Here is a 25347-nt window from a genome sequence, read left to right as displayed (position 1 = left end):
TATTGTTTATCGTATTATTTTACTGATTTCTTAGGTCTAGCATCAATCTTTATTGTTCTACAAGTGCTGTATACTCTTTTACACGAATGTTTTATTTTAAGCACATGTATATCGTGTAAAAACCGAATCGGGCCTACATCTGAGCCCTCATCTTTTCCAAAAATAGACTTCTTCCAAACGAGCCTCTGTCCATTCTTTCCATATGCTCTCAAGCGATCCGCACCAAAAGATCGAACGATTAGCATCGCCCCGTGCCCATTCCCTCGGCTAGCAGAGGGTCCGACGATTCGATTCACGCGTTCGCCGCACGTGTTGCAGTTTTCCGCCGCGCATATGTAATATTGCGACGAACGTAGGCCACGCAATGCAGTGGTAAACTCGATGGTCACGTCAGCGTGGCTCCTGAATGCGGCCGGCGCACGATACCCAGTGCCTCTTAAAGGATCGAAGGAAAAGGGGAATAGGGAAAACGGAAACACGCAGGAGATTCGACCCTTAACCAGTTAGAGTGCATAATAAAATCAAGTAATGACGAGTGTACACGTTAAGCACGGATACACGTAATATGTACTAACTCCTTGCTTTGCAATATCGTATCAGACTCGTGGTGAAGATTCAAAATAGAATTTAACGAACATAAATATCACTTAATTCTTCCGAGTCCGAATTGAATATTATTTTTTTATTATTAATTGTAATAATACTACGAGAAAAAGTATTATACGCTTACTTGAATAAATAAATATTTACTTGTTGAGAAAGTTTGTATTACTGCAGATTTAATTGTGGGTTTTATTCTTGAATTTCTGATGGTTACATGTATAATAATAATACAATAATAATAATATATAATAATAATAAAATCTTTAGTGGTTCAACATCATAACAAATTTTCTAAATGATGTAATATCGATGTTACATTCAAATGTTTTCACTTAAATGAAAAATTGTTACACCAGCAATTGTTTATTTACTTTTAATCTATCAATGAGACTACATTGATGGTGTCGACGAAAATCAAATCGGGCTAAAGTCTATACAAAGTACCCCTTCTTCTGAAAGTTTCTCTATACAATATAATGTACGGCCTGCCTTATACTGCTTAAGTATCGATACTCTACCATTGTTAGAAAGCTTCGTCAACAGCAGAAATGTTTATAGGCGCAACAAAACGATCATGACGCTAAGAGTTAAGGAGGCGAGAAAAGGGGATGAAGAGCGAGCGGCGCGAATGTCGACTGAAAAAGGCCAAGGAAAACGGGCTGCCGTGAAATTTTACTACCGGCCATCTTTCTCGACCTCGAGTCGAGACCCGACTGCTGCTGCTGCTGCTCCTCGTTTCAACCCCCTTTTCTCTCGGCGTGGCGCCGGCCGCGGGTTCGCGCGCGTGGAATTAATTCCAACGAGCCCGGCGAAAATTACTCCTTAATGCGGCGGAAACGTTTGCGAGCTCTCCCACTTTTCCCACGGCTCCTTGAAATATTCAGAAATGTTCGGGGCCGACCCCTGCCCGTCCAGTGATTTGTGGAGGCCATTTTTCCGGGGTCGCACCTCTGTACAGTGAACATCGGATGATTGCAACATCGGCGACCTCTTTATAATTACAACATCGTCATCCCCATCACATCCTCCACCAGGTTCCTTTTAACACATTCTTGACCAACAATTTTACACGTTTCATCGTTAATATTATAATTACTATAATAAATACCCGAAGAAACTGAAAAACATGTATTGTTGCCATTTTTTAAAGATTACGTATTAATCATATTATACTCTCGGTAGTTTTAGTGCTAACCCCTTGCACTACTTTGACGAGTTAACCCCTTCACTAGTTCCTCTCGTGATCAATTTTAGACCAAACACGAATGTCACGAATGAGATTATCGGTCGCTATAATTATAGCCCGGATTTTGCCCAGCTAAACCGTAGTACTAAAAGGTTGACACGTTTGCTACCACGATTTATTAGAATTTCCTATTAAATTTACCAAAAGTCTACCGAATATTCTGCAAATAATATCGAAAAAGTGATTTTTAAGAAGTTGCAGGAAATTTGATGTGCAAAATCGTCAGTGAGTAAGTGAAACTGTATGTCTATACTGAAAAGCTGTCATCCAAATTTGATGAATGGCAGTCAAAGCGTTAATTATTAGTCGTATATGTAATCAGATTACAGTTTTCCCAACTCTGCCTCGCTCCTCCTTTCTTGGACCACTTGCCTGGAAATATGATAAGCTTATCGCTGCTAGCCGCGGGTGTTCGTTATTATTTTCTACGTCATTATTTCGTTGATAGTATGGCTGCTTCCGGAAATTTCTGTATTTTGATCGGTTGTCTGTGCTGCGGGATCTGTTGCTAGTCTCGTAACGAGCGAATGCGTTCTAACTTTAGGAAATTGTGATAAGAACATCTTTCGATTTTTTCGCAATGCAATTTTTTCCTTTATTCTTACTAGATTGATATAATAAACTATCAAATACTTGAGCAATATGTACAAGATGAAACGATTTTCATTTAATTTCTGAATTTTCTCTTTGGACGAATTTTTATTCCGGAAGAAAGAAATATCTCTTGATTCGAATTAATTATGTTCGATATAATTATTGCTGAAAGTATGAATTTCTAATTACAAGAGTAACAATGACAATTCATTTTTTCTAACACTAGGTTCACAACCATTTGTTGTTCAGCTTATTCTATTGTTCCAAGAAAAATCGCTGGTTAATAAATCTTAGAAATGAATTCAAAAATTAAGAATCAAATTCGCGTAATTCCGATCAAAATCGACGTGAGCGTTTATCAAATAATTATAAAACTAAATCTCACGTGCAATAATAAATTCACAAGGACATTAAAAAATTATATTGATCGTCTTTTTCACTGTAAACGCCGAAGGGAAACCTTTCGATATGATACTGCCACGCGATATGTTGGGTTAACCCGAGGGACAGTTGAATTTCTAACGCCTCGCCGACGTTGCACTCGCAATTAAACACCAATTTCCGGGATCATGTTTGCTGATTTAATGGCGGAGCTTGATTTAGTAACGAACGCCACCGCTTGTAACGCTTACCTCTCGTTGCGTAGCGATCCACCGATGCTATCTGCGCAGAATGTTTCCGTTCGAAAATATTTACAAGGAAACGTCTGCTTTTATTAATTAAGTACTGCATCGAATTGGAATAATTCAGCGTTATCGTGGCCGTGTTAATAACGGTACTTCCGTTACAGCGGCGCATCCATATTCAAAAGAATCCAAGAAAGTGTTTCCCCGGGGAAATAAATCTCCGGTTAAACGGCGAAATGCGATGCGTCGGATCTTTATCGACATCGAGATACTTGCGTTGCCCCCCCCCCCCTCCCCCAACCGCTCAACGAAACCTAGAGCTGTTTGTACCTAAATTATCAACTGCTAACAACGACATTGCACTTTTAAACGCATCGCCGTTTCACTCGGCTGAACAACATTTTAAATTGCTTGACCGTTAAATCAGGGAAACCATGTTCATTGCGTATCGCCCGAAGATTGTATAAATATAATCACAAGATTACGAATTTCTATGCATTTATGGGAAATTTAAAAGTGCGAAACTGAACAGGATGCACGCAATTTGCAGAAATATATGAAACGTCCAAAGCGTAGTGGTTTCTGTAATATTCATTAGAAAGAACCATTCTCTATCGTAATTCAGTTTTCCTAATTAATATATCTTTGAAATATTTTAATTGGACTCAAATCGCTCGCACTGTCGTATTTTATGTTGCGTATCAAAGCTAAACATGTTTCCAGATAATGTCATTGAATTTCGAGACTTGTATTCGGAATCGATGAAAGAATCACCAAAAGGGTTGCTCATTGGCTGAATCGGTTAACTCCACTTTTTGAATTTGCTGAGATTGTATAGTTAAAGTGTTTCATTGGCTCGTAACTTTTCATGTTTAAAATAGATTTCCTCATTATTGGCTGTGGCATCACGAAACAACAAAAAGATGTACTATTTTATACATTTCATTTGTTCTTTACATTAAAACTACACCTATAATAATGAAGAATAACAATTAACACGTTCCATAGTGATTATTTAATTTTCTGTTTAAAGGCAAACGTTAAAATTCAGTGTACAACCATTGCATGGCTTTCCTCTATTTTTTATTTTTTACGGTTCGTCGATTTAGCTAATAAGTGGGTCCAATAACGGTAAACGGAAATTTCATAGCGATCTTTCTTCCGTCACGAATATATTTTAAAATATACGTATGTTGTCGATCCGATCGAAGTTTCATTTCGCGGCGGACGCCATTCGTCGGGAAGAAATTCGGAAAAGTGAAGTTACGTTCCTGTGGCTGGAGAGCGTGATAACACACCGAGCGGAAACGGAGCGTCGAGGAAATTTATGCCCGCCGGGAAAACTATATTTCGATTCGCGGTGGCTCCCGCTTCAGCGTTCCCCAAACATTATCTCTCTCGCGGGGGCAACGTGCACACCTTTTAAATCCAACGTCCGGGAAAAGCGTAACCGGAAACGCGGTGGGACGAGTGCGCGTTTGCCCGGAGGCCGGCCTAGATGCAACGGGAGGGCGCGAGTGAAACTGCACGCAGAACAGTCGATGCAAATTTCTGTGCGCGCTGACTGTTCTCAAAGCGGCCCGTTTAGTTTATCGGCGAAATGAAACGGATAAGGCTGGTTTCACGTGAAATGGCTGAGATAAAATAACGATTACGGTAATAATGGTTTCGTGCAAGAAATCAGTCATTGAAATGTGTTTATTATTTGGTTGATCCTTTTTTGATTTGGTTTATCGATGAAATTAAATAAATAAGACCGATTCCACGCGAACTGGTAGGGGTGAAAAATAACGGTTAGAGTAATAATGTTGTTATGAAATGAATCACTAATTGAAATGTGGTTATTGTTTATGTTGATATTTTTTTTATTTGGCTTCTCGATAAAATTAAATAGATAGGGGAGAGTTTACGCGAAATGGTAGCGATAAATAATAACGATTACGGAAATAATCTTTTTGTGAAATAAACCAGTAATTGAAACTTGTTTATTATTTACGTTGGTATTTTTTGATTTGGTTTATCCATGAAATGAAATAGGCAGGGCAGATATCGCGTAAAATAGCAGGGATCGAAAATCATCAACAAGGATCACCAGGGGTTAAAAAATAACTGTTATAATTTTTCGTGAAAGAAATCAGTAATTTGAGAGTGATCGTTATTTATGATATTAATGCTAACAGTTATCGGTAATAAAAAAGAATTTTCGGTTACTTACAATTGACGTCTGCAGCAAAAATTTTCTCTACATTTGAAAATGTTTGGTTACAGAACTAATACGTTGCTTTAAATAAAAGTATTTATGAGAAGGGAAATATACTATTACGTGAAATTACGTTGTCGTTGAACCTTGAATGAAAAAGTTTGCGATATTTAAATTGTTATGACCAGCAAATTTTCATTGAAAAAGTTATTGATACTTACATTTGCCATGGTAACTACAAATTAATAACATTTAAACTGCTGTAATCGTTGAATTTTCAATAAAAAAATTGTCCATGTTTAAATGCTCGTGATCATTGAAATTTCAATAAAAAAATTGCCGATATTTAAATGGTGTGATTATTACATTTTCAATAAGAAAATCGTTAAAATATAAATTATTATAATGAAATGCTGCAACAATCTGCTTGAGCTTATTTTAAAGAGTGAAGACTCTATTGTCAAAGATCTGCGCTGATTGTTCTTTCAGAACTCTTTTACGCCAGGAAAAGGCTTAAACAGTAAAAGTAGTATTTTCCTTTGAAATATTACAAATTCAAGCGTTCCGTACGGTGACTATAAAATTGTTTTCTCAACTAGAGCCAACGATGGCTTGGAAAAGTGGAATCGATATTTGTTAGGAATCCTTAGAGCATGATACGATTTTTCACGTGCGCTTTTACTGCACTTTAAAACTCGAGGATGGGCCATTCTGTTCGCGGTCCAGGTGATAAAATTTGGAAGTGTCCAGGTGCGGTTGATTAATATGTCCGCTCGCAATTAGGCTGCGGATTTTATGCATTCACGGGGTATGCAAATGCTCACGACACAATGGACCCGGAAACTTAACGAGTCCCCATAAAATTTCAATTATGCTTTTCACTTAATAAATTCTGTAATCCGTGAAATATATTTTTCCTTAATTCCGCGTTCCGCGGGATTCGGGGCCATGGAAATGCAAATCTACGACAACACCGGCGTTCCACTTTCAACGGGATAATTCATGAAAATTGAAAGTTCCTGGAAATTTACATTGTTCGTTAAACACGTTATAAGTCACTGACTTCAAAATTATCTATGACCAATGCTTATCATAACCTTGGCTTTTCTCAATTTCTAAATCGAATTTCCGAGAACTCTATTTTTATCGTTGAAACAGCTGAAAACGTTGGAATATCCTAAGACAACATTGTTATAATAAACAAAATGGCTGTTTCGCCATGCGTTCGTCAGTTACAATGAACATAATAATACCTGTAACCATACGAACAACAAAGTATCAAAAACAAGGTATGAAAACGCAAGAACTGATCAATCAGATATTCCTCACAGCCGTTACACATTAGACGAACAATACCACTAATCTAATTACCATGGAAGCTGAAGAAAAGCGGTAATAGCCAAGGAGAAACAGAAACCGGGCTAGCTTACAAATAAAAAGGCGTAAGGCAAAGGAAGCCGCGAATGGAAGAAAAAGGAATGACTCGGTTGAAGATCGAAGCGAGAAAATGGAAGGGGTTCGTGTGGGGAAGCGAAAGGGGGTCGATCGAAAGGGCACGCAGTAAAGCGCATAAAGAGGGTCGTAAAACGCGGAAAGCATTCGGCTCTCGATGGCCAGGCATCCTGGGTGCACGCGGCTTTTCCTCTCGGCGTCGGCGAAGTCTGGGGGGCAGGGGGCAGGGAACGCGCGCGGCTCTTTCGAACAACACACTGCGGCGACTGCAGTAACAATATTTCACGAGCGCCGCGGAAAGGGGCATGCCTGACCTCAACGCGGCCAGGTGCGCCGACAGGAGCACACGCGGAGGCGTACGTGGCTCAGGTGTCTCGTAAGCCTCCCGCTTCAGAGACGTATGAAGCCGCCGTTTGTAAATATTGAACGGGAGGAGCCTGACTATGCACTCTTCTCTCGACGAGGAGAGTGTTCACCCTACCAAACGGTGCTGTTTACCAGACCTTCGCGACGGTTAGATGATCTCGAAGGTTTTTTCAGTTATGTTAACCTTTTGCGGATAGGTGACTTTTAGTCATCATTCGATTTGATGCAAGGGAAATGCGAAGTATCGTATGTAATATTAACCCTTTGCACTATAGAGGTGACACACAGTCACCGCTTGATTTGATACAACAAAACTATGAAGTAGAATATTTAGTGATCTAAATTAAACTTTGTATTACTATGTGAAATATTTAACCGAAATAGCTTTGTTGCTTAATTTATCTGTGAGTTACCGTTAAATTAGTTTCAAACAATGTTGTCTATATCTCGTCGGAAAACGTTGCATATTTATAGCAAAAAACTTTAGAGTGCGAAAGGTTAACCCTTTGCATTTGGAAGACTTAGAATTAGTTGATTTAATGTAGCAAAGTTATAAAGTGTTGTATAGAATTAACCCTGAGCTTTGTATTAAATACATAGGTATGTGAGATATTGAAATAAAATAGATTTGTTGGTTAATTTATTGAAATTACACATTTTGTCGGCATTACAAATGAAACAGATTTAATTGCACGAATGATGGCACAGATTCGGTAACAAATATGTTCTAGCTCGATCTAAAGCTCTTCAAATAGTACTGAATATTTTTGTCAGTCCCGTTTCATGCAGGTGTCCCTCGTGTTTCACGAGAGTTACACGGTCACGTGTGTGTATGTATACGGGTTGTTGGAGTACACAAGCGGGCATTGTTGAATCGGAGTCTTTGTTTTCGACACGTATACAAGATGTCCGCCAACGGGCAACCTCGATCGATATAATGAAGACTTTTGTTATCGTTGAATCTGCATTTTTCACGTGGAGGCATCGCTTTCTCGTGAAACCCTATAAATAGTAAATGTATCAGTGAATTCAGCGACTCATTGCCGTATTAAGAATCGAGATGATATTGCCAACGTAAATACGAATTCCAACTTCCAGACAATCAAATCCAACCGAGTAAAAATACATTCATTCCATCGAGACTTCTCCTCGATTTCAAGTAAAATTTTCTACACCTTTACAAACACTCGAAGCCCTTAATTTACATGTCGTCCTAATGAAACCGTCAGCTTCCCTTGTCCAATTAACGAACTAGAAAATCGCTAATATCGCGCGCACAGAAACCTCTCATGTCTTTCTCAACACTAGATTTACGGAACAAGCCAGCTTCACTTGTATCGACTTTTACAAACATTATTGGGTAAATCTGCATTGTCTGCAGATACGCAAATATGTATCAATTGTCTACTTTCAACCCTTTTTGAAAATTTTATAACCGTTTTTGATGTTTATTCTATGTCTACGTTTACTCAGAAGGGTAACGATCAATAATAGGAAAGTAAAATTGTATTTATATTTAAAAGAAATAAATAACACTCGGATTTGTCAAATTCAATTTAAAATTTTCTTTACGACCCCGACACGATATTGCGAATCAAGGAGTTAAATCTGTAATTTCGAAAATCTAAACGAATATCAATTTCTCTAGAAGCGATAGAATAAACTGTACACGATGATTGTCCGTAAATCTATTAAATAATTTATTGAAAAAGTGGAACAAAAGAAAATGAAAGGATCACACAGCAATTTTATCGCCGTCTTTAAACATTGTCGTTCTCGTTCCCGCGGTGAAAAATAAAATTACAACGAAGCTCATTCATTAACGAAGCCCGTTAATAAGCAAGCCCTGTTCGTAATCGATGGCAACCGCGAGAAGATGACCGCAACCGTCTCTCTCCTCTCTCCTCCCTCGCCGTTCACCGGACTCGTGCTTGTGAACCGAGGATTATATTTAGAGCGGCAGTCCGCGTTCAATAGAGTCACCATGCCGACAGAGTAATCGTTAATTGACGTGAAAAATTCACCGACGCTGACGTCGGACAGCTCGCTGGGATCTTACCTGTGAAATAACGCGATTGGCCTTTCCGATTCCCGACGCTGGCGGTTTCATAATGGAGGAGCGTGGCGCGCGATCGTGCAAGATCATTCGCACGCCTCGTGTATTTTCACTTTCGTTCGTTCTTAACGTTAGAACTACCGCACCCGTCAAAATGGGTTTCAGTTTTCTTATTTCACATTGATTACTTTAAAAGTGTTACACGTCCAAAATGATTTTAAAAATAAATAATTTCACTCGAATATTCTAATGAATACATAAAGAAAACGGAGTTAGGAATTACATATTAACCCTTTGCACTCGAGAGGTGACTCTCAGTCACCCTTGATTTATATATAGCAAAATGATAAAGATTTGTATAATTCATTAATATGTGAAGTATTTAAATAAAATAGCTTTGTTTATTCATTTATGTATGTTTTCTCATTGATTAGTTTCACAGAATGTCGCCCACATCTCATCGGAAAACGTTCAATATTTCTAGTGAAAAACTTTCGAGTGCAAAGGGTTAAATATCTTACCTGCTACGTACTCGTGTTCTCGTTTCCCGATGGAATATGTTAACATACTAGCTTATATATTATATTATACATTAATCACGAAAACTATTAACGTGGTTGTAATGCATTTATGTTGAAATATTTTTATATCATTAAAATACTTCATTTTATAAGAAAGTTTTAGCAAAAATTGCCAGATACGCATGTGTTAAGGGTCCGACGTGTAATTCAGTTTGTTACGGAAAAGGTTTTCAATGCCTCGACAAGTATTCATCCGCAAAGGGTTAATTCTTCCGTGCCAATCATCCGGTCGCAATGAAAACCGACGGTCGGCGACTACTGTTCAACTAACCGCAACATCGGTCGGGGCGGGCGGTATGTATATAGACGAGCTCGAAATTTACGCGGTGCGCACCTGTGTCACCCCTGGCCGCGAGGCCACAGCGCTCTACCGGTTCGCAATGTTACCAGGAAACCGAGCAATTTCCTAAATAGTTGTCGGCGCCCGATTATTTCGCGCTGAGACAACGATCAAACCAGTTTCCTGATCCGCGAGAGCTGGGTTTGACCCAACCTTGACACTGAGCGCGGGGCGGGAGAGGTCGGAGAAGGGTTGCCCGGCGTGGAACTCGTCTGCGGACGTGTTCCCCGGGATTTCTCGGTGCTCGGAGAGAGACAAAATAATATATGAAGGGAACGGAGAGAAAAATTTATTTGCAAAGAGAAACGGTGAAGGGAGGGAGTAAGATAGAAAGGAAATAGAACGAGAGAGAAGTAATAATGTAACAAAGAGAAAAGAAAGAAGAGTTTATTGATATTCGTGAAGAAGAGGAACGAGGGAATCGAAATAAAAAGCAAATAAAATAAACTGGACGAAATAAAGTAATCAAGGGATTATAAAGAGTAATTTATTAAAATTTGTAAACAAAAGAAGTGAGAAAAGAAAGAAGCAAAGCAAAGAACAAATGAAACAACGAAGACGAAATGTTACAAACGAAAGGAAAAGAGAAATGTTTTACTAGAAAGAAAAACAATGAAATAATAGAGACAAAATAATATATCAAAGGCAAAATACGTAGGCACACTGTCTATCATTCGCGACGAAAAAAAAATGAAAACTACGGAAAAAAACGAAGTACTGGGAAAGAAAGATTGATCACTATTCAGAGACAAATTTCAATAAAAGTAGAAGCAGAGAAGAAACTAGAATTCAACAGGAAACACGAAGCAGAATGAAGATGAACGAAGGTGAAGGAAGAATGAAAGTGTCGGTAGGAGGTAGATAAGGGTTGAAAAGGGTTGAAGGGTGAGAAAGGGAGAAGAGATGACGAAGAGACCAGGTGACGGTTAGGAAGGTCTAATATCGCGGACGGGAGGATAGAGTGAAGAAGATGAAGAAACATGCTGGGATCGGGTGGAGGGGGTTTAACCGAGAGGGATAAAGTTACTAGCGGGGCTGCTGGTGATGTCGGTGGGACGGAGAGGGGCGGAAGGGAAGGAAGGCACAGCGTGTGTCCCGTGGCGTGAGGGTGGGGCGATCAATACTGCAGGAACACCCCCTGAAGCCGGCTTCATTCAGCAGCTCCCTTCCCACACCGATTCTCGTGGCTCCGAGCACTCTAACGGCGCTACTATAGCTGACTATAGCAGCCTCGGGGGAGGGGTTGGGGGCGAACGGCGTCATTTGTTTCGAGATAATCGTGCTTTCCGATTTAATCGCGTTAAAAGGATGAAAGGATTCGGCGGGGAAACGGCACGCTTTGACTCGCCGCGATTTGTTTCCGATCGAACTACCCCTCGCTCCTATCGTTTTCTTCTGGTATTTCGAGCTCTTCGATGCTGCCTTTGATGAGAATCCGGAAATAGTCTCATTCTGATCCTCGACTACCGAGAGTGAAATTTTATATGCATTTTGGTTTAGCATTATCGACGTGGTTGCCGATGAAGCTTTCGAATTCAACACGTTCGAGACTAGTATTGGTATCAACAGTGATCTTCGTAGTTACGGTGTTTTCTTGTGAATTTCGCATATGTTATACTGTGTGTTCTTTAGATGAACACACACCTGGAAGTAATTTAATTTTCTTTGTGTAACGTACAGAATGTTGAACGACACAGATACGTGACTAGTCGCGAAGGTGTTAATGAATTTCTGTTAATAAGGATTTGTAGCTTTTATGGTGGATGTGTACTCGTGATAGACATAGAATTATTTTTCTGTTTTGTGTTAAATTATTATAGGTGGTAGATTATAAATATGACGAAAGTGTCTGAGAAAGAAATCACGACGGTGGAGAAATGTAACGACTACACGGTGATGCTAATGTTTCAGATAATCAGAGATATTAGCGCTAACAACGTTATCACGAGAGGAATCGGCTCTCTCGTGTTCTTTGCTATGAACGTAACACAGCAGTAACGTAGTTTTCACTGATGGTATCGCCGAAGAGTTAAGTAATGTGTTTAAGTTTTTATTCCTGAGAAATCGATTCGCTTTGCGAACAAGATCGCGAGTGGTCGGAATCGTATCGCGCTTGATCGTGTTCGGATTAACGGATCGTCGTTCCCGAAACTCTGATCATTCCGTTGTCCGCGTTTGATTGCTACCATTGATCAAATAAATCAATCTCGCTCGTGCACACGGGTTGAACGCAAGTCGTTCATTCGACAGGCTGAAAAAGCAATTCCTGACAATCAGAAACACCCGGAAAGAGGAATAGGAGCTAGAACAATCGGCAAACCGGCGGCAATATGCAAGTGAAAGAAACAATATAATCAATGTTTTGGGTAGTTATTTGTCCAGTGTTTTCTCTTGCAACTTTCCTTTTCATTCGAGTAGAGAATCTTTTCTGTTCCACTCATTGTAGTACGTTTCTCACGTGTTTCACTTGAGTTAATAATAATCTTTTTCGCATTAGTTCCTTGCTTCGTTAATATGGATTCGCATAACACGCCATATTTTATGAACGTAAGAACCGTGTTATACAGGGGTTAGCTGCAGTTCTAATGTAAACGACAGTGTCGTGGAAATCAGCGGGGCATCAGAGACCGCGAAAGTGCTACCAGAACAATTCCCTCGTCAACGAGAGTTATCTCCGAACACCGTGCCTCTAGAGCCACTAGCGTCTAAAGCCACTTCACCAGGATCGCGGCGCGCCGTCCGGGCAAATGCACGGTTCCTCTTCCAAGACCAATTTCCCGGGTCCCGGCGGCCGTTTAACCGTGGAACCGCGAACGAGCGTGCCATGGCGATCGTTACTTTTCGTATGAATTAAATAGAGAGGCGCGCGGTCGATTCGGCAGCCGTCGCCGATCGATAACGCGCAACGGCGAAGCACCTTTGCATACCGCCGCGCGTTCACCGCGAGCCGGATGACTCCGAAATTTCTTCCGGCGGTAATAGGGGGCTTCCTAACGCTATTAGAACGCCGCCGTTGGTCTAGAGAATCTAGACGGTCCGCGTCGAATCCCGAATTCCGCCGCGAGGATTAATATTCCGCGTGCAACGCGGACCGCTCGATTTCGTTTCGGCCACAGCACTGGGCGGGCTGTTTATTCGAGGAAACGTGAAGCAGGAAAGTTTGACGAAATTGCGTGCATAAGGAATTCGTTAGGTATTTTCGCCGTGCAATTGGATAATACCCGAGAAGAGTTACGCGCTTTGATCTTCGAACAACTTATACAGCATTCGAAATGATCGCGAGTTTTCGTTCTTTTGGGATGTGTGATCGTTTGAGTTATTTTTGAGGTTCTTATATTCATTTGACTAAAAAAATTAGTTCAATAAATATGAGAAATAACTCAACAGTCGTACATTTCAAAAGAACTACTAAAATAAATAAAAGAAATTCAGACCGAATTTCCCTAAGAGCTCCATAGTCCTAGTCCCATATAATATTAATTTTCTACGTTCGCTTTATGCGGTGGTAAAGACTTTCAGTCTTGATATTTCTAATTATAGTAATAGTTAATAATTGTGTTTACTAGCGTTATGGTCTAGCGTTAATAATTAATAATTAACATTCAACAACATTATAATCCAGTGTCAGTAATGTTATATAACGTTCAACATGCTCCGATGATGGAAATTGCTTCGTAAAATAGAAATTGTTCGACTCCGTAGACAGGTAACGCGGGCTAAATAGTTTCGGGTAACGAATTCACGACTGTTTAGAGGAAATTAGTAATTCGTTGTTATAATAACGAGGCCGTAGCCGATATTCACTCAAGCAAGTTTCGTTCCTCCTTGCTTGTTGAACTTTTTAATTCTTCGGCCGGTGTTCCGTCGGATTCCAACGTTCGCGATTTAATTAACAAAAACGGAGATTCTCATTAGAGTCTCGCTGCGAATGGTGCAAACGTTATTCGTCAACGAAGCGTGTTTCTTTTTAATTCCGCCTGCGTACGGTTAATCCGTAAATTATCTGAATCTGCATAAACGTCCCTCACTTGCAAACGTTAATGCACAAGGTGTCCCGTGAATACTGTGATTTCTAATCAAATTCATAGAATGTTTATCGAGGGTGAGAGAAACGAGCATGAAGCGTGGATCAAAGTTCTTTCATTGAATGGCTCGTTATTGGAAAAGTTGAACACGAAGCGAGTGCAACTGCGCTCGAATTGGATGGTATATTTATCCCCGGCAACAGTGCACCCGCACTCGTCCAACATTTCATTCAAATTTTCTCATAATCATTCTCCTTCTTTTCACGTAAAATCACCGGTAGCCTTCGACGCTTAAGGGGGGAAATACCTTTAGACGGATGAAAACGAGCTGATCTTTATGAATTTTTTGGTAAAGGAAAGGATTGTTTTGCATTTTTGAAACTTTGGTTATCATTTATTATATTCTTTCTCTGTTACAACGTATTTTTTGTTTTTCAAAATATTTAAAAATGGCGGAGTTATGTCCCTGTTTTTCGGGAAAGTTGTGGTGCGACTTATTAAATGGTGTAAGCTCTAGTATCAGCTACATTGATTTGAAACAAACCAGCAAGACATATTTCGATAACTAACATTTACAGTTTGTAGATGAACCTAAAGAAAGCGAAAAATATTGAAAATTGAAAAAATGGCACGCTTTTAAACAGAAACTTTGAATTTTACATGAAATTTTCGCTATATTTTTCTATAAAAAGATACTTTTATTTACAATTTATTTCATACCTCTAGGCTCATATAGAAGACAATATTGTTATAGATATGTGTGCAAAATTTCAGCAAGATTGATTGAGTAGTTTTTGAGTTATTGATTCCACCGATTTCGAAAATGTAGTTTTGAGATAAACACGTTCAGAGTTTCGATAAGTGAGAACTCAATAATTTCAATGACTTAGCAGCTAGTCTGCGATTCCTGCGCCATACAATATTCCTTCTGTTTCCTCATAGAGCTGATTTTCCTCCATACGTTGCTCACTTCTTGCTTTTCGAGCCTCCTTGGTAGTTAATGAGGTGCGACGCTCCTGTCGAATTACTCTCTGTTCGTCGATTTTGTCGGCGTATGTTTTTGCTTGTTTTCCAATTACAGTATTCAAAGCACTCATAATTCTTAAAACTGAAGCATATCCTTCGTTAAATAAGCCAGCTGCCAAATATGCTGTAATTTCAATAATTTTTATTCTTGAGTGCAGGTGCTTTGGAGCGAAGCGCCAAACAGTTGAGGTGAAACTCTCGTTATTGTTCTGAGTATGTCCGCCCAAGCACCTCTCAAGTAGATTCTCTTCAGATAAATCTTCGTAAATTGGTAGGATGTGCTTCTGCACGTCTGGATGCAGTGGTGCGGGATGTTCTATAAGGTCCAAATTTGCTCCTGTAGCTAGAGCTTTCTGCCACTTGCACCAGCTGTCATTTCCTACCGGGCAGTATTCGTGCCTTGGATTTTCTTTGGTGGAGCATAAGTGATAATACGAGACCATTATAGATTTCTTCATATTTTCCACACTATGAATATTTCTTCGTATGGCTAAGCCATAGTATGCGGTGAGTTTCCTGATAAGCGCATCAGTCAGCTTGCCTTTTCCACCGAGGTTTTTTGTTTTTTTAATATTTCGAAGCCGGCTGTATGATAATTTTTCTTGTATAACGCAAACAATGTAAAGTAACATGTTTACAATGATTGAAAGGAGGGAATTATGAAAGGCGGGTCCTCCGCTTCGAGCGCGTGAATATATACCTGCGGTGGGTACCGCCTATGAGTCCCGATAGCATCAGAAGGGCTACGAATCTCGCTTTAAAACTTTGGCACCATACTCTTAAGATGTTATACTAACATCCTATAGAAAAAAAATATTGCGATTTTTTAAGGTTCTAAAGGTATTTCCCCCCTTAATAATACAATATTCTGAAGTGATTTTATTTATAAAACGTAATCTACAGGCAACATAATATCTTTTCGATGTACAAGCAAAGTACAGAAACAAGAAAAATCTTTCTTTTTATACTTATTTCCGTGCGATTGCCAGCCCGATGAACGTATAAAAATGGAAAAATAGAAAATTTTAATAATGCGAAAGAATTGGAACATCGTAAAATGCTGATTAATGTGTATACTCGAGAAACTTGGAGATATTCCTTAATATTTCATACCGATAAGAACGCTATGCTCGCAAAAGACGGGACTTTAACCGACGAGATCTGAGTTGAACAAGGCAAGAACACGTGCAGAATCTTCTTGAATATTTCGCTTCCTTTGGTCGCCCTGTTTACCGTATTTCCGCGTTGAATTGTAGTCGCAAGCTCGCGGGTTACCTCCGGGAGGAGGTTCGCCGTTGTATTTCACAGTTTTAACGTGATGCCCGGTGGCTCAGTTTCCGTGAAATCGACCAGAATCGCTCCTCTTGAATACTGAATCGCTCTTATGCGCGGTCCGAGCAACATTGGACGGAGGGCATATTAATAATTCACGGTGGCAGTCGGCTCGGTGCGCGTTACATACCGAACGTACCAACCTTTCTGCTTGGTGTACGGAGTTGGCGTTAACCCTTTGAGCACCATTGGCACATATATGCGCTCAGAAAAGTAAGTTTCTATCGACTTACTAGCGCACATCATTTATTTGTTTGTTTATATTAAAGTGGTATAATATAAATATGGTTTAGTTCTTATTTTTACTGTATAGTCTATCCTTTGTAATCTCGCAAAGCAAAGTTATAAAGTTTCGTATAGAATTAACCGTAAGCTTTGTATTAAATACATCGGTATGTGAGATATTGAAATAAAATAGATTTGTTAGTTAATTTACGTATGTCTTCTTATTAGCTAGTTTGTCTGTATCTCGTGGGAACAGGTTTGTTAAGAATTTATTAAAGTATAGTCTATCCTTTATAATCTCAACGATCTCTCAGAAACCCAATTCTCTCCGAAAGCCCAAACAATTTAAAAAACTCGACATTTGTGAAAATTCGACCCTAAGAAAAGAAAAGGAATTTCCAACTCCATATTTTCGAGTTTTTGCACACCTCTTGCATTTAGCTTAACGTTGCATTGAGCTACTTCGTACCAAAAGGGTTAACACCGTGAACTTCTTCGGTTTGACCTCTGAAAGAGCACAGTCTTCATCCTCGTGTACTTCTCCTCTCTCTTTCCCATCTTCATTGGCAGGGACAAGCTAAGCCTGTCTCAACCTTATTCGTTTCGTAACAGACACCAGTCATAATAGACAACGCGTACACGCTATTAAGACGTTTACTGTCTCGTAAACCGCTGCACCTCGCTCGGTCGACTGTTATCCAGTGTCGCTCCGACATGACGCTCGGATCACGTTCTTACGTAAAATGTAACTTCGGAAGATCACTTTCTTCTCGAGCGAGATTTTTCACACTCGACCGAGGTTTCGGAATTTCATATATATAATTTCATATAATTTCATTCTGCGGTTTCTTTCGTTCATTCAACTTTCCAGCGAGCCCTGTATTGCCCGGTTAATCCAGTTTTCCAATTTTTGCCTTTCGTTTCGGTGTCCACTGAGAAACATTTGTCACGTAAATTGTTTAACCCGGAAGCTTTTTACTAGAAATATTCGACACTATCCAATCAGACATGGACGACACTATTTGAAACTAATGAGAAATCACACGTAAATTGAGGAAAGCTATTTTATAGAAATATTTCACATATTGATGCATTATACAAAACTTAATATTATATACAACACTTTGTAATTTTCTTATATCAAATGAAATGGTGACTGAGAGTCACCTCTCGAGTGCAAAGGGTTAACTGTATTTCGATAGTATTTGACTGATGATAGTGTAGCTGCATTGTGAATTATCGATAATAATTGACAGTACATATTTCGATATTATTGTAGAATTGGAAAGTGGTTCAATGTTTGTAAAAATCTCTCGGAGAGTGGATATTACGCTGTGAATTTCGAGCGTTTGTATTTGTTTAAGAAAGTAAACTATATGTTTGTATGGTTACATATGTTTATGTTTATATATTTATAACGTATCAGTAACATATATCGTATAAATAATTTCGTTAAAAGTGTCGTTAAATGTTACAGAAATTCTCATCGAGATCGTAATTTCGAACATATGTCTCTTTGATCAAAGAATTTTCGGAAACGTTCACGCATTGCCTATTCTTAGCGTTCTTGTAATATGCAGGTACGAAATACTATTTTACTGGGATCGTATTGATTTCGTAATGTCCGTAATATCATTCTGTTTTAATATTCTCCGTAACGATTCCCGTCATGAAACATGAAATTCAATCCGAATGCGACAGTATTTCATAATGTATGAAACCGTTCCGAAGAGAAAATATTGAAATGTAGAAACGAATTGCAAGAGGCAACTGTAGAGTATATTAGTATATAAGAGGAATGCTACTTTAAAGTCCGTCGCTGTGTCAATGTCAACTATCGTTAAGTACAGATTATCCGACGAAAGGATTGTTTCACAGAAAAATCCTTGAAATCAAAGAATCACACAACAGGAAGGCCCTAAGTATTCAATAATCTATTTATCCAAAATTCATTTGTGAACCCTCTATAGGCCGCATTTTTGTTCGTAACGATAAAAAGATGTACGTAACATAAAATGAAAAAATATCAATCTGTAAATATATATTGACAATGTATTAAACAGCTTTAATAATTATATTAAAACGAATATACCTTGTAATTTTGAAATTACAATGGCGTTGAACTTCCATGCTCGGGCGTATAAAAGTTTAAATTAATTAAAAAGTTAATCGCTCAATTTCATTCACCACTTTTTTATGCAAAATGAAATAAATTAACCAGATGCCAATATATTGGTACGTGACTTCAAAGTCACACGGATCTATAGAAGGTTAAACTTCGTGCGAGCCTCTTCCAAAATTGATGACCCTCGTCGAACATGAAGTTCTTAAACTCCGTAACTCCAACTCGGTGTTACAAAAGGGTTAACGCTGAAAATACCAATTCTAGAACGGAACTGCCAAAATATATAGATGATTTCCCAAGAAGCTACGACATACATCAACTTTAACCCTCTCGCGCTAAAGATTACCTATCGATAATAGAAAAGTACATTCGAAAAGAAGCAAATAACATGTAGATCTCTCAGCTTCAATTTCTAAGATGCTCATCACGAGTCCGACATTATAAGACGAGGGGTTAAAGTAGACGGTTATCGTTCCGTGTCGTTCGTAATCCTCCATCTTCCCAGCCCATCGGCGTGTAAACGTCGCCAAGAAGGATCACCGGCTACGTGGGAGGGGCAGGGAGGGTTGGAAAGGAATTCAACCCCCGGAGGGCGAGTAAATCGGTGCGAAGTGGGCGGGTTTGCATGCGGCCCGATACCACGGAACAAGGGAACTTTCAAATTTCTTCCGGCGATAATGGCCGGTTTCCGGGCGGGATTATGACATCGCCACGCCACGCCACGCCACGGAAAATCGCTACGCCAACGGGCATCACGTGAAGATGTTATCGGGAGACAGCCGACCGTGCCACGATAAGAAAATTTTCCCGGCCGACGAATTTCATTATTTCGCTGTTCACGCGCGTTATTGCGAATCGATTCTGGTGGAACGGCACGCGTCACGGTCCACGGTGATGCAGGAAACGAAATCATCGTTCGGAGCTAGTCGTTCATTACTGACCACTCGAATCGATCGTTTTGCATCGCGTTCAACAGTCGAATGATGGTAGATATTTTTCGAAGTAGTACGAGTCGTTTATTATCACGTTTTCTGAGTCTATGGTCGCAGATAGAATGGAAAGTATTGATCAATTTCAACGAGTTTTCAGGTGTTCCTTTTTTAACGGTTAGTTGAGTTCAAAGTAACAGGGATTCTTGTTTTCGGAATTAAAACGTTTCGAAATGAGAACATTGATTTGTAGAATATTATTTATTATTCACTTATTATAATTCATTCGGTTAAGTTAGTGTCGTTAATTTATTATTGATTCTCGTGATTAATTAGTAATGTATTGTTCAATAATCTGTTATTTTGAAAAATGATATTAAATTATTATTCATTTATTATAGTACACATTAGTGTTTCCAAATGAATATTAACTTGATTGTAGTTAAACTGTGTATAAACGGATTTGTTCAGACCTCGATTCACAGATGTCAAATCCCAGCGGGTGTTTAACTAATCCGATACTTCGTCCCAAAATGATCAAGCTCGGCACGGCGAACTCGCCATTCGAACATCACGCCGCCCGGCGAATGTCGGACGCGTCTAACGACGGCGTAGTCTGCCCGTGATTTCCTGAGAGCCCCTGCGGACGACTAATTTATGAAGACTCCAGATCGATGGCGTCGCCGTCTCGAAAATTTAGGTCGTGTCCTCCGCGGGGCGCCTCTTTATCTTTCCGCCGAGACGCTTTGATTATTAGCCATTCATCCGAGACGCGACGCCCGTTAATTGCATTCCCATAATCAAGAAAGTTCCCTTTCACGGCGCACTTTAACGAACCCCGGAGCAGCCTTTTCCCTAGCTAGGGAAAAGTTTCCCTCGCGTGCACAAGACGAGCGAGGAATTTTCGAATCGTATGAATTTTAAATTGGCGAGAGAATCATGGAATTTTTAGATCCTGTAGATCTTAAATCGCCGAGGGAATTCTGAAAGGAATCGTTGGAAAGATTTTTATTAGGCATCAGAGGTGACTCATTAACACGTTGAATGTCACACGATTTCACGGAGCAAAATACACGAAAAGAGAAAAGATATAATATTGAATTATTGAATTGAATGACGTTGTTATTGCACGTTTATCCTGTTGAATGCCGCTGCACTAGGTAATAGTATTTATAATATATGTTTTCAAATAATCACCGTTTAATTCGGTGAATTATAGTGATTTGATTTGGTGGGGGGTCCCCGGCGACCCCTATGGCATTCAATGTGTTAACGAAAGGCTTGTCCCAAGAGTGATATGTTTACATTTATGAGTACCATTTTCTTTTCCTGTACAAAAATGATCTTCTAAGCAGCTGTTAGAGTAATGGATACCATTTTTATGGATGTCGTCTGTATCGCGTTACTGCCGTACATACAGAAAATATTAGTGACCATCATTTGTCATCTAGCTTATTGTATTGTAGTTATATTATGTATCAAAGTGTATTGTTTTAAATTCTATATTTGTTTCAAAAAGTCGCAGAAAATAGCATATAGTGTTTCTTTACTTTGCACTCGAGAGGTGACTCTCACTCACCATTTGATTTGATGCAGCAAAATTATAATATTTGATATTTAATATTGAACTATGTGTAATGCATCAGTGCGTGAAATATTGGGATAAAAAAGCTTTGTTTCTCAATTTACCTGTGATACCTAATTTCTCTTTGAATTTATTTAAAAAAACATCGTTTTTGTCTAGTTAGAAAATATTAAGTATTTCTAACGAAATACTTCTGAGTGCAAAGGGTTAATATTTGCTATCGGTCTTCAAAACGGTGCGTACAGATCCGAATTATACTGTTTTTTCGTTCAGGTGAATATTTATCTTTCGCGGAATCGAATATCATCGTTGTTTGCATGACACTTGTTTTCGTTTCCTAACACCTACGGCAGTTTTAAAAGTAAAAAACAGTGTAAACGCGGTTCCATCAGATTCTGCGCATCAAGGTGCATAAGTTTTTCAAAATAAATATTTCTTCCCGAAAGTCAGTAGAACATATTTCTCTAATATTTGCTATCCTTCAGTATCGTGTGTCATAAACTGAAGCAAATGTAGAGTAAATCCTAGACACTGTCTTTACAACTTTGTCAAAATCAATATTTACTTCAAAAAGCAAATGGGATACATTTCACTAACATTTGCTATTGACCTTCAGTGTCATGTGTCATCATAAACTGAGGCTATCCTGGACCTAAACCTAAGACGCTGTCGTTACGGATTGACAATCCCGGCTCGTTCGTTGTCGCAGGTCTGACAAAACGGATCCCAGAGGTATGGCCAGCAGCACGGAGGATTACGGCTCGGAATTGCAGGAGCTGCAGTGGGGCGGCGGCACCGGATCTCACTTCCTGCGCAGCGGTTCTCACTTCCTGAGGAGCGGGACCGGCGGTTGCTACGAAGCCGAGGATCTGGAGCCGGCAGGCAGGCACCATGCTGGCCAGCACAGGGGATATTACAGCCCTCCGGGGACAAGTTACACGATCGTCGAGAGACCGCCGAGCGCCCAGCATTACCATTCGTCGCACACCACACCGTACAGGCACAGGGGACACGCCGCCGCCGCCGGTACCGGCGCCATCTCTCCGGAACAGGTGCTTAGGTACGCCTTCCACGATCCTCTTTTTCTTGGCCCTCGGGTTTAAAGATTTTGCGACGATTTCTTCTTCAAGAATTTTAACCTTTTGCACTGGAGAGGCGACTCTCAGTTGATATAATATGGAAATTATAAAGTCTTGTGTATGATATTAACGCTGCCAATACCAGCGTCGACTATAGTCGACAGGCATATAACAGCATTTGTTTTTTTCTGTCATTGTATTTTAACCAGTTAACTGCCTTTGACAAGTACACACGTGATCTTAAAGCTTGAAATGATACCAATGCTTTCAACGATGAATTATTTATTTTTTCAGACAAACGTGTAATTCTGCTTTATTAGCTTTGGTTTTTCATTAAAATATACCCTAGGTGCATTCGTCCTGCGTTTGACAAGTGCACACTTTATTTTTTTATTTCATTGCGAACGAGAGATTTTTTAAACTAAATTCTACAGCTATCTGGTTAAAATACAGAGTTATTATTTGTTATTATGGAGAGACAAATAAAGTCTAGAATAAAAATGTTTAATGACGCGGATAACTAGACAATAGTGTAACACAAAACCTGTGATGCCAAATTAGTAATGATTATTCCTAATTCATCTTTGTCGTGGAAGAATAAGTGATATTATATAATATCCTCAACTTCCTGGTAGCAGTTAATGCGTTAACTTTGTTTTCTTTTGAATATTGTCCGCAGACTGTTTGGTAATGGCGTCTCGGAGCGACGACAGGGCGACCGCAGGACACCGGCGTCGTCGCCAGCGAGCGTCGCGGCGGTCAGGACCTCGTCGTCCTCGTCGTCGCAGCAGCAACAGCAGCAACAGCAACAGCAACAGTCGCAGCAGTCCCAGCCGAACACCGCGAACCCGCCAACCTCGCCGAGCTCTCAGCCGCTCAGCCTGCAGGAGCTCACCGTAAGGACAGTGACCATGACGAGAGATCCGCCGGACTCTCACCATGGCTTTGGGATCTGCGTGAAGGGTGGCAAGGACGCAGGTGAGATCCGAAGTACCTTCAGGCTACCCCCGTCGCCGTACTTCGCGCCTCAAGACCGAGGTATTTTCCGACAGCTGTGACTTTCATTGCCGTTTCACGCCGTTTCACCACGGTCGCGATGCTGCGCTTGCTATTGACGGTTGCGATTGTTATGGAGTTTCATTTTGCTGATTTCGGTGGAGTTCGTGCAGTTCATGTAGAGAAAAACCTTGGGATTGATGAATTAGCTTCGAGGCTGAAGTTCGGAGTTTGGAATTTGGAAGTTGGAATTTGGGAATTTGAAGTTTGCAATTTAGAATTTGAAACTTGGAACTTGGAACTTGGAATTTGGAATTTGAAATTTGAGATTTAATATTTGAAGTTTGACATTTTTATTTGAGTTCTATGAGATGAAATCTTGAGATTCTTAAATTAGTTTCACGATTAACACTTAAATAATTCATAAAATCTTATATTTTGATACTGTGAAATGAAATCTGGTATTGGCGAATGAGTTTTACGGTTGAAATTTGGAAAACCTATAAGTAACGATAGACACAGTAGTTCGATGATTATCTTTTTACTTTAATGCCATAATACAAACCGTTAGTTCAATTAAAATATATAAACCATTTAATACTATGAAACAATAATGAAATGTAACGAAGCGTTTAAGTTTGTCGAGAAATTTATGCTTTTCTATAGGAGTAGTCAAATTTGTCATTTTAACGTCAACAATACTTGAATAATTAATATCATGAATTGATTAAGGGTATCGACGTTGGATCTTGAAATTTGTTTCGAACGTCCATTTTGTCGAAACCTATTACTCTCCCTTTGTACACGTTCAGCAATATCAGTCCTTCGCTTTACTCAACTTTCGACAACTCTAACAATCGCAACCAACAGCCTAGCATCGCGACGCACACTGTGATCTTCTCTCTCGTATTTCTACCGAGCTCACTTTTTTTCGTTGGCAATCGTGTCACCGACACCCTGTGCTTTCTGTGCTTCAGCACAGCTGCCACGTGTCTCTGATTTCCGGTATTCCCGTTCTCGCGACGTAATTTCCGACGGAGAAGCGGTTTCCTTGGTTTATAGCACACACCAAGAAAATACGCGAGTGCAATAATAAACGTTGCATATCGATTAAAAATTTCTCTTCACATCTCAGTGCAGAATTTTAAGTATTCAACACGTGAAAAGAATTAATAGAATATTAAAATCATTTAACTAGACTTACCTTTTGTACTTTTTTTTAAAAATACGAAATAGTAACTGGTTGATTACTGTAATCATTAATTGGAATGGGAATGATGGGAAAACAGAATCGGCTAGAAGCAAGAACGAGAAAGCGGGAAATCAGGGAATGGCAGGAGAAAAACATGTCTATTTTGAATCATTAAGCGTCATTTCCATTCCAGCTGTACGATCGCCTCGACGGATGAAAGAGCGAACATTCTGATCGCGTTTCTGCTCAACTTTGCCACCCCCACTCTCTTGTTGTGTTTCCCCGCGCGAAAGGAATTCACAGTTTGTTTCGCGCTCATCTATGGCCGGAACGATGATGAAAGGGAAATAATTGAAACCCGCGAGATTCCTATCCGTCTTTTTTTCATCTCTCGTCGACGTTGATTGGACTGCGTTGAATTTCTCTGGAAAAACGCGGAAACTCGAACGGGGCGCCGCAATACCTCGAAACCGTGGACAGCGATCCCACGTATTCGGATGGACGATTAAAACCGCGAAGCAGATTCTTTCCAAATGGTATTGTGTTTTTTCAATCAGTTTAATACCAAACATTTACCTACATTGAAAAATGAGTAATTGCAGGTTGTGTAAAATAAACGGAATCCGTCGCGTATTCGAGCGAGTAATTAATTAGGTGATCGCGTTAAATCATTTTTCCGATTGCAAGCGTCGTTGCAGAATGTTCGAGGAAAGTAAAATTTCTGTGAAATCACGGTTCAGATAACGATCCATGCAAGTATAATCGATGA

The 25347-nt window shown here is 39.7% G+C and overlaps 2 protein-coding genes across 3 annotated transcripts in view; one reads left to right on the top strand and one right to left on the bottom strand.

Annotated features, from left to right (window-relative positions):
* Positions 1 to 25347, top strand: part of dysc (whirlin protein dyschronic) — a 161950-nt gene that overhangs the window by 20643 nt on the left and 115960 nt on the right. The window contains exons 2-3 of one of the 2 annotated variants that reach the window (XM_076367022.1): positions 22021 to 22371; positions 23070 to 23428. In XM_076367022.1, the coding sequence (XP_076223137.1) occupies positions 22046 to 22371; positions 23070 to 23428 (685 nt within the window). In that variant the 5' untranslated portion in view covers positions 22021 to 22045. The remainder of the gene's footprint in view (positions 1 to 22020; positions 22372 to 23069; positions 23429 to 25347) is intronic. The other variant, XM_076367023.1, reaches the window with a different exon arrangement.
* LOC143174461 (uncharacterized) lies at positions 14983 to 15777 on the bottom strand. The gene has a single exon (XM_076366949.1). It carries the CDS (start codon positions 15745 to 15747, stop codon positions 14983 to 14985), a length of 765 nt encoding a protein of 254 aa, XP_076223064.1. The 5' UTR covers positions 15748 to 15777.

Source organism: Nomia melanderi, chromosome 4, assembly GCF_051020985.1.
Source record: "Nomia melanderi isolate GNS246 chromosome 4, iyNomMela1, whole genome shotgun sequence".
NCBI classification, from domain to species: domain Eukaryota; kingdom Metazoa; phylum Arthropoda; class Insecta; order Hymenoptera; family Halictidae; genus Nomia; species Nomia melanderi.
This window is presented reverse-complemented; position numbering and strand designations above follow the sequence as displayed.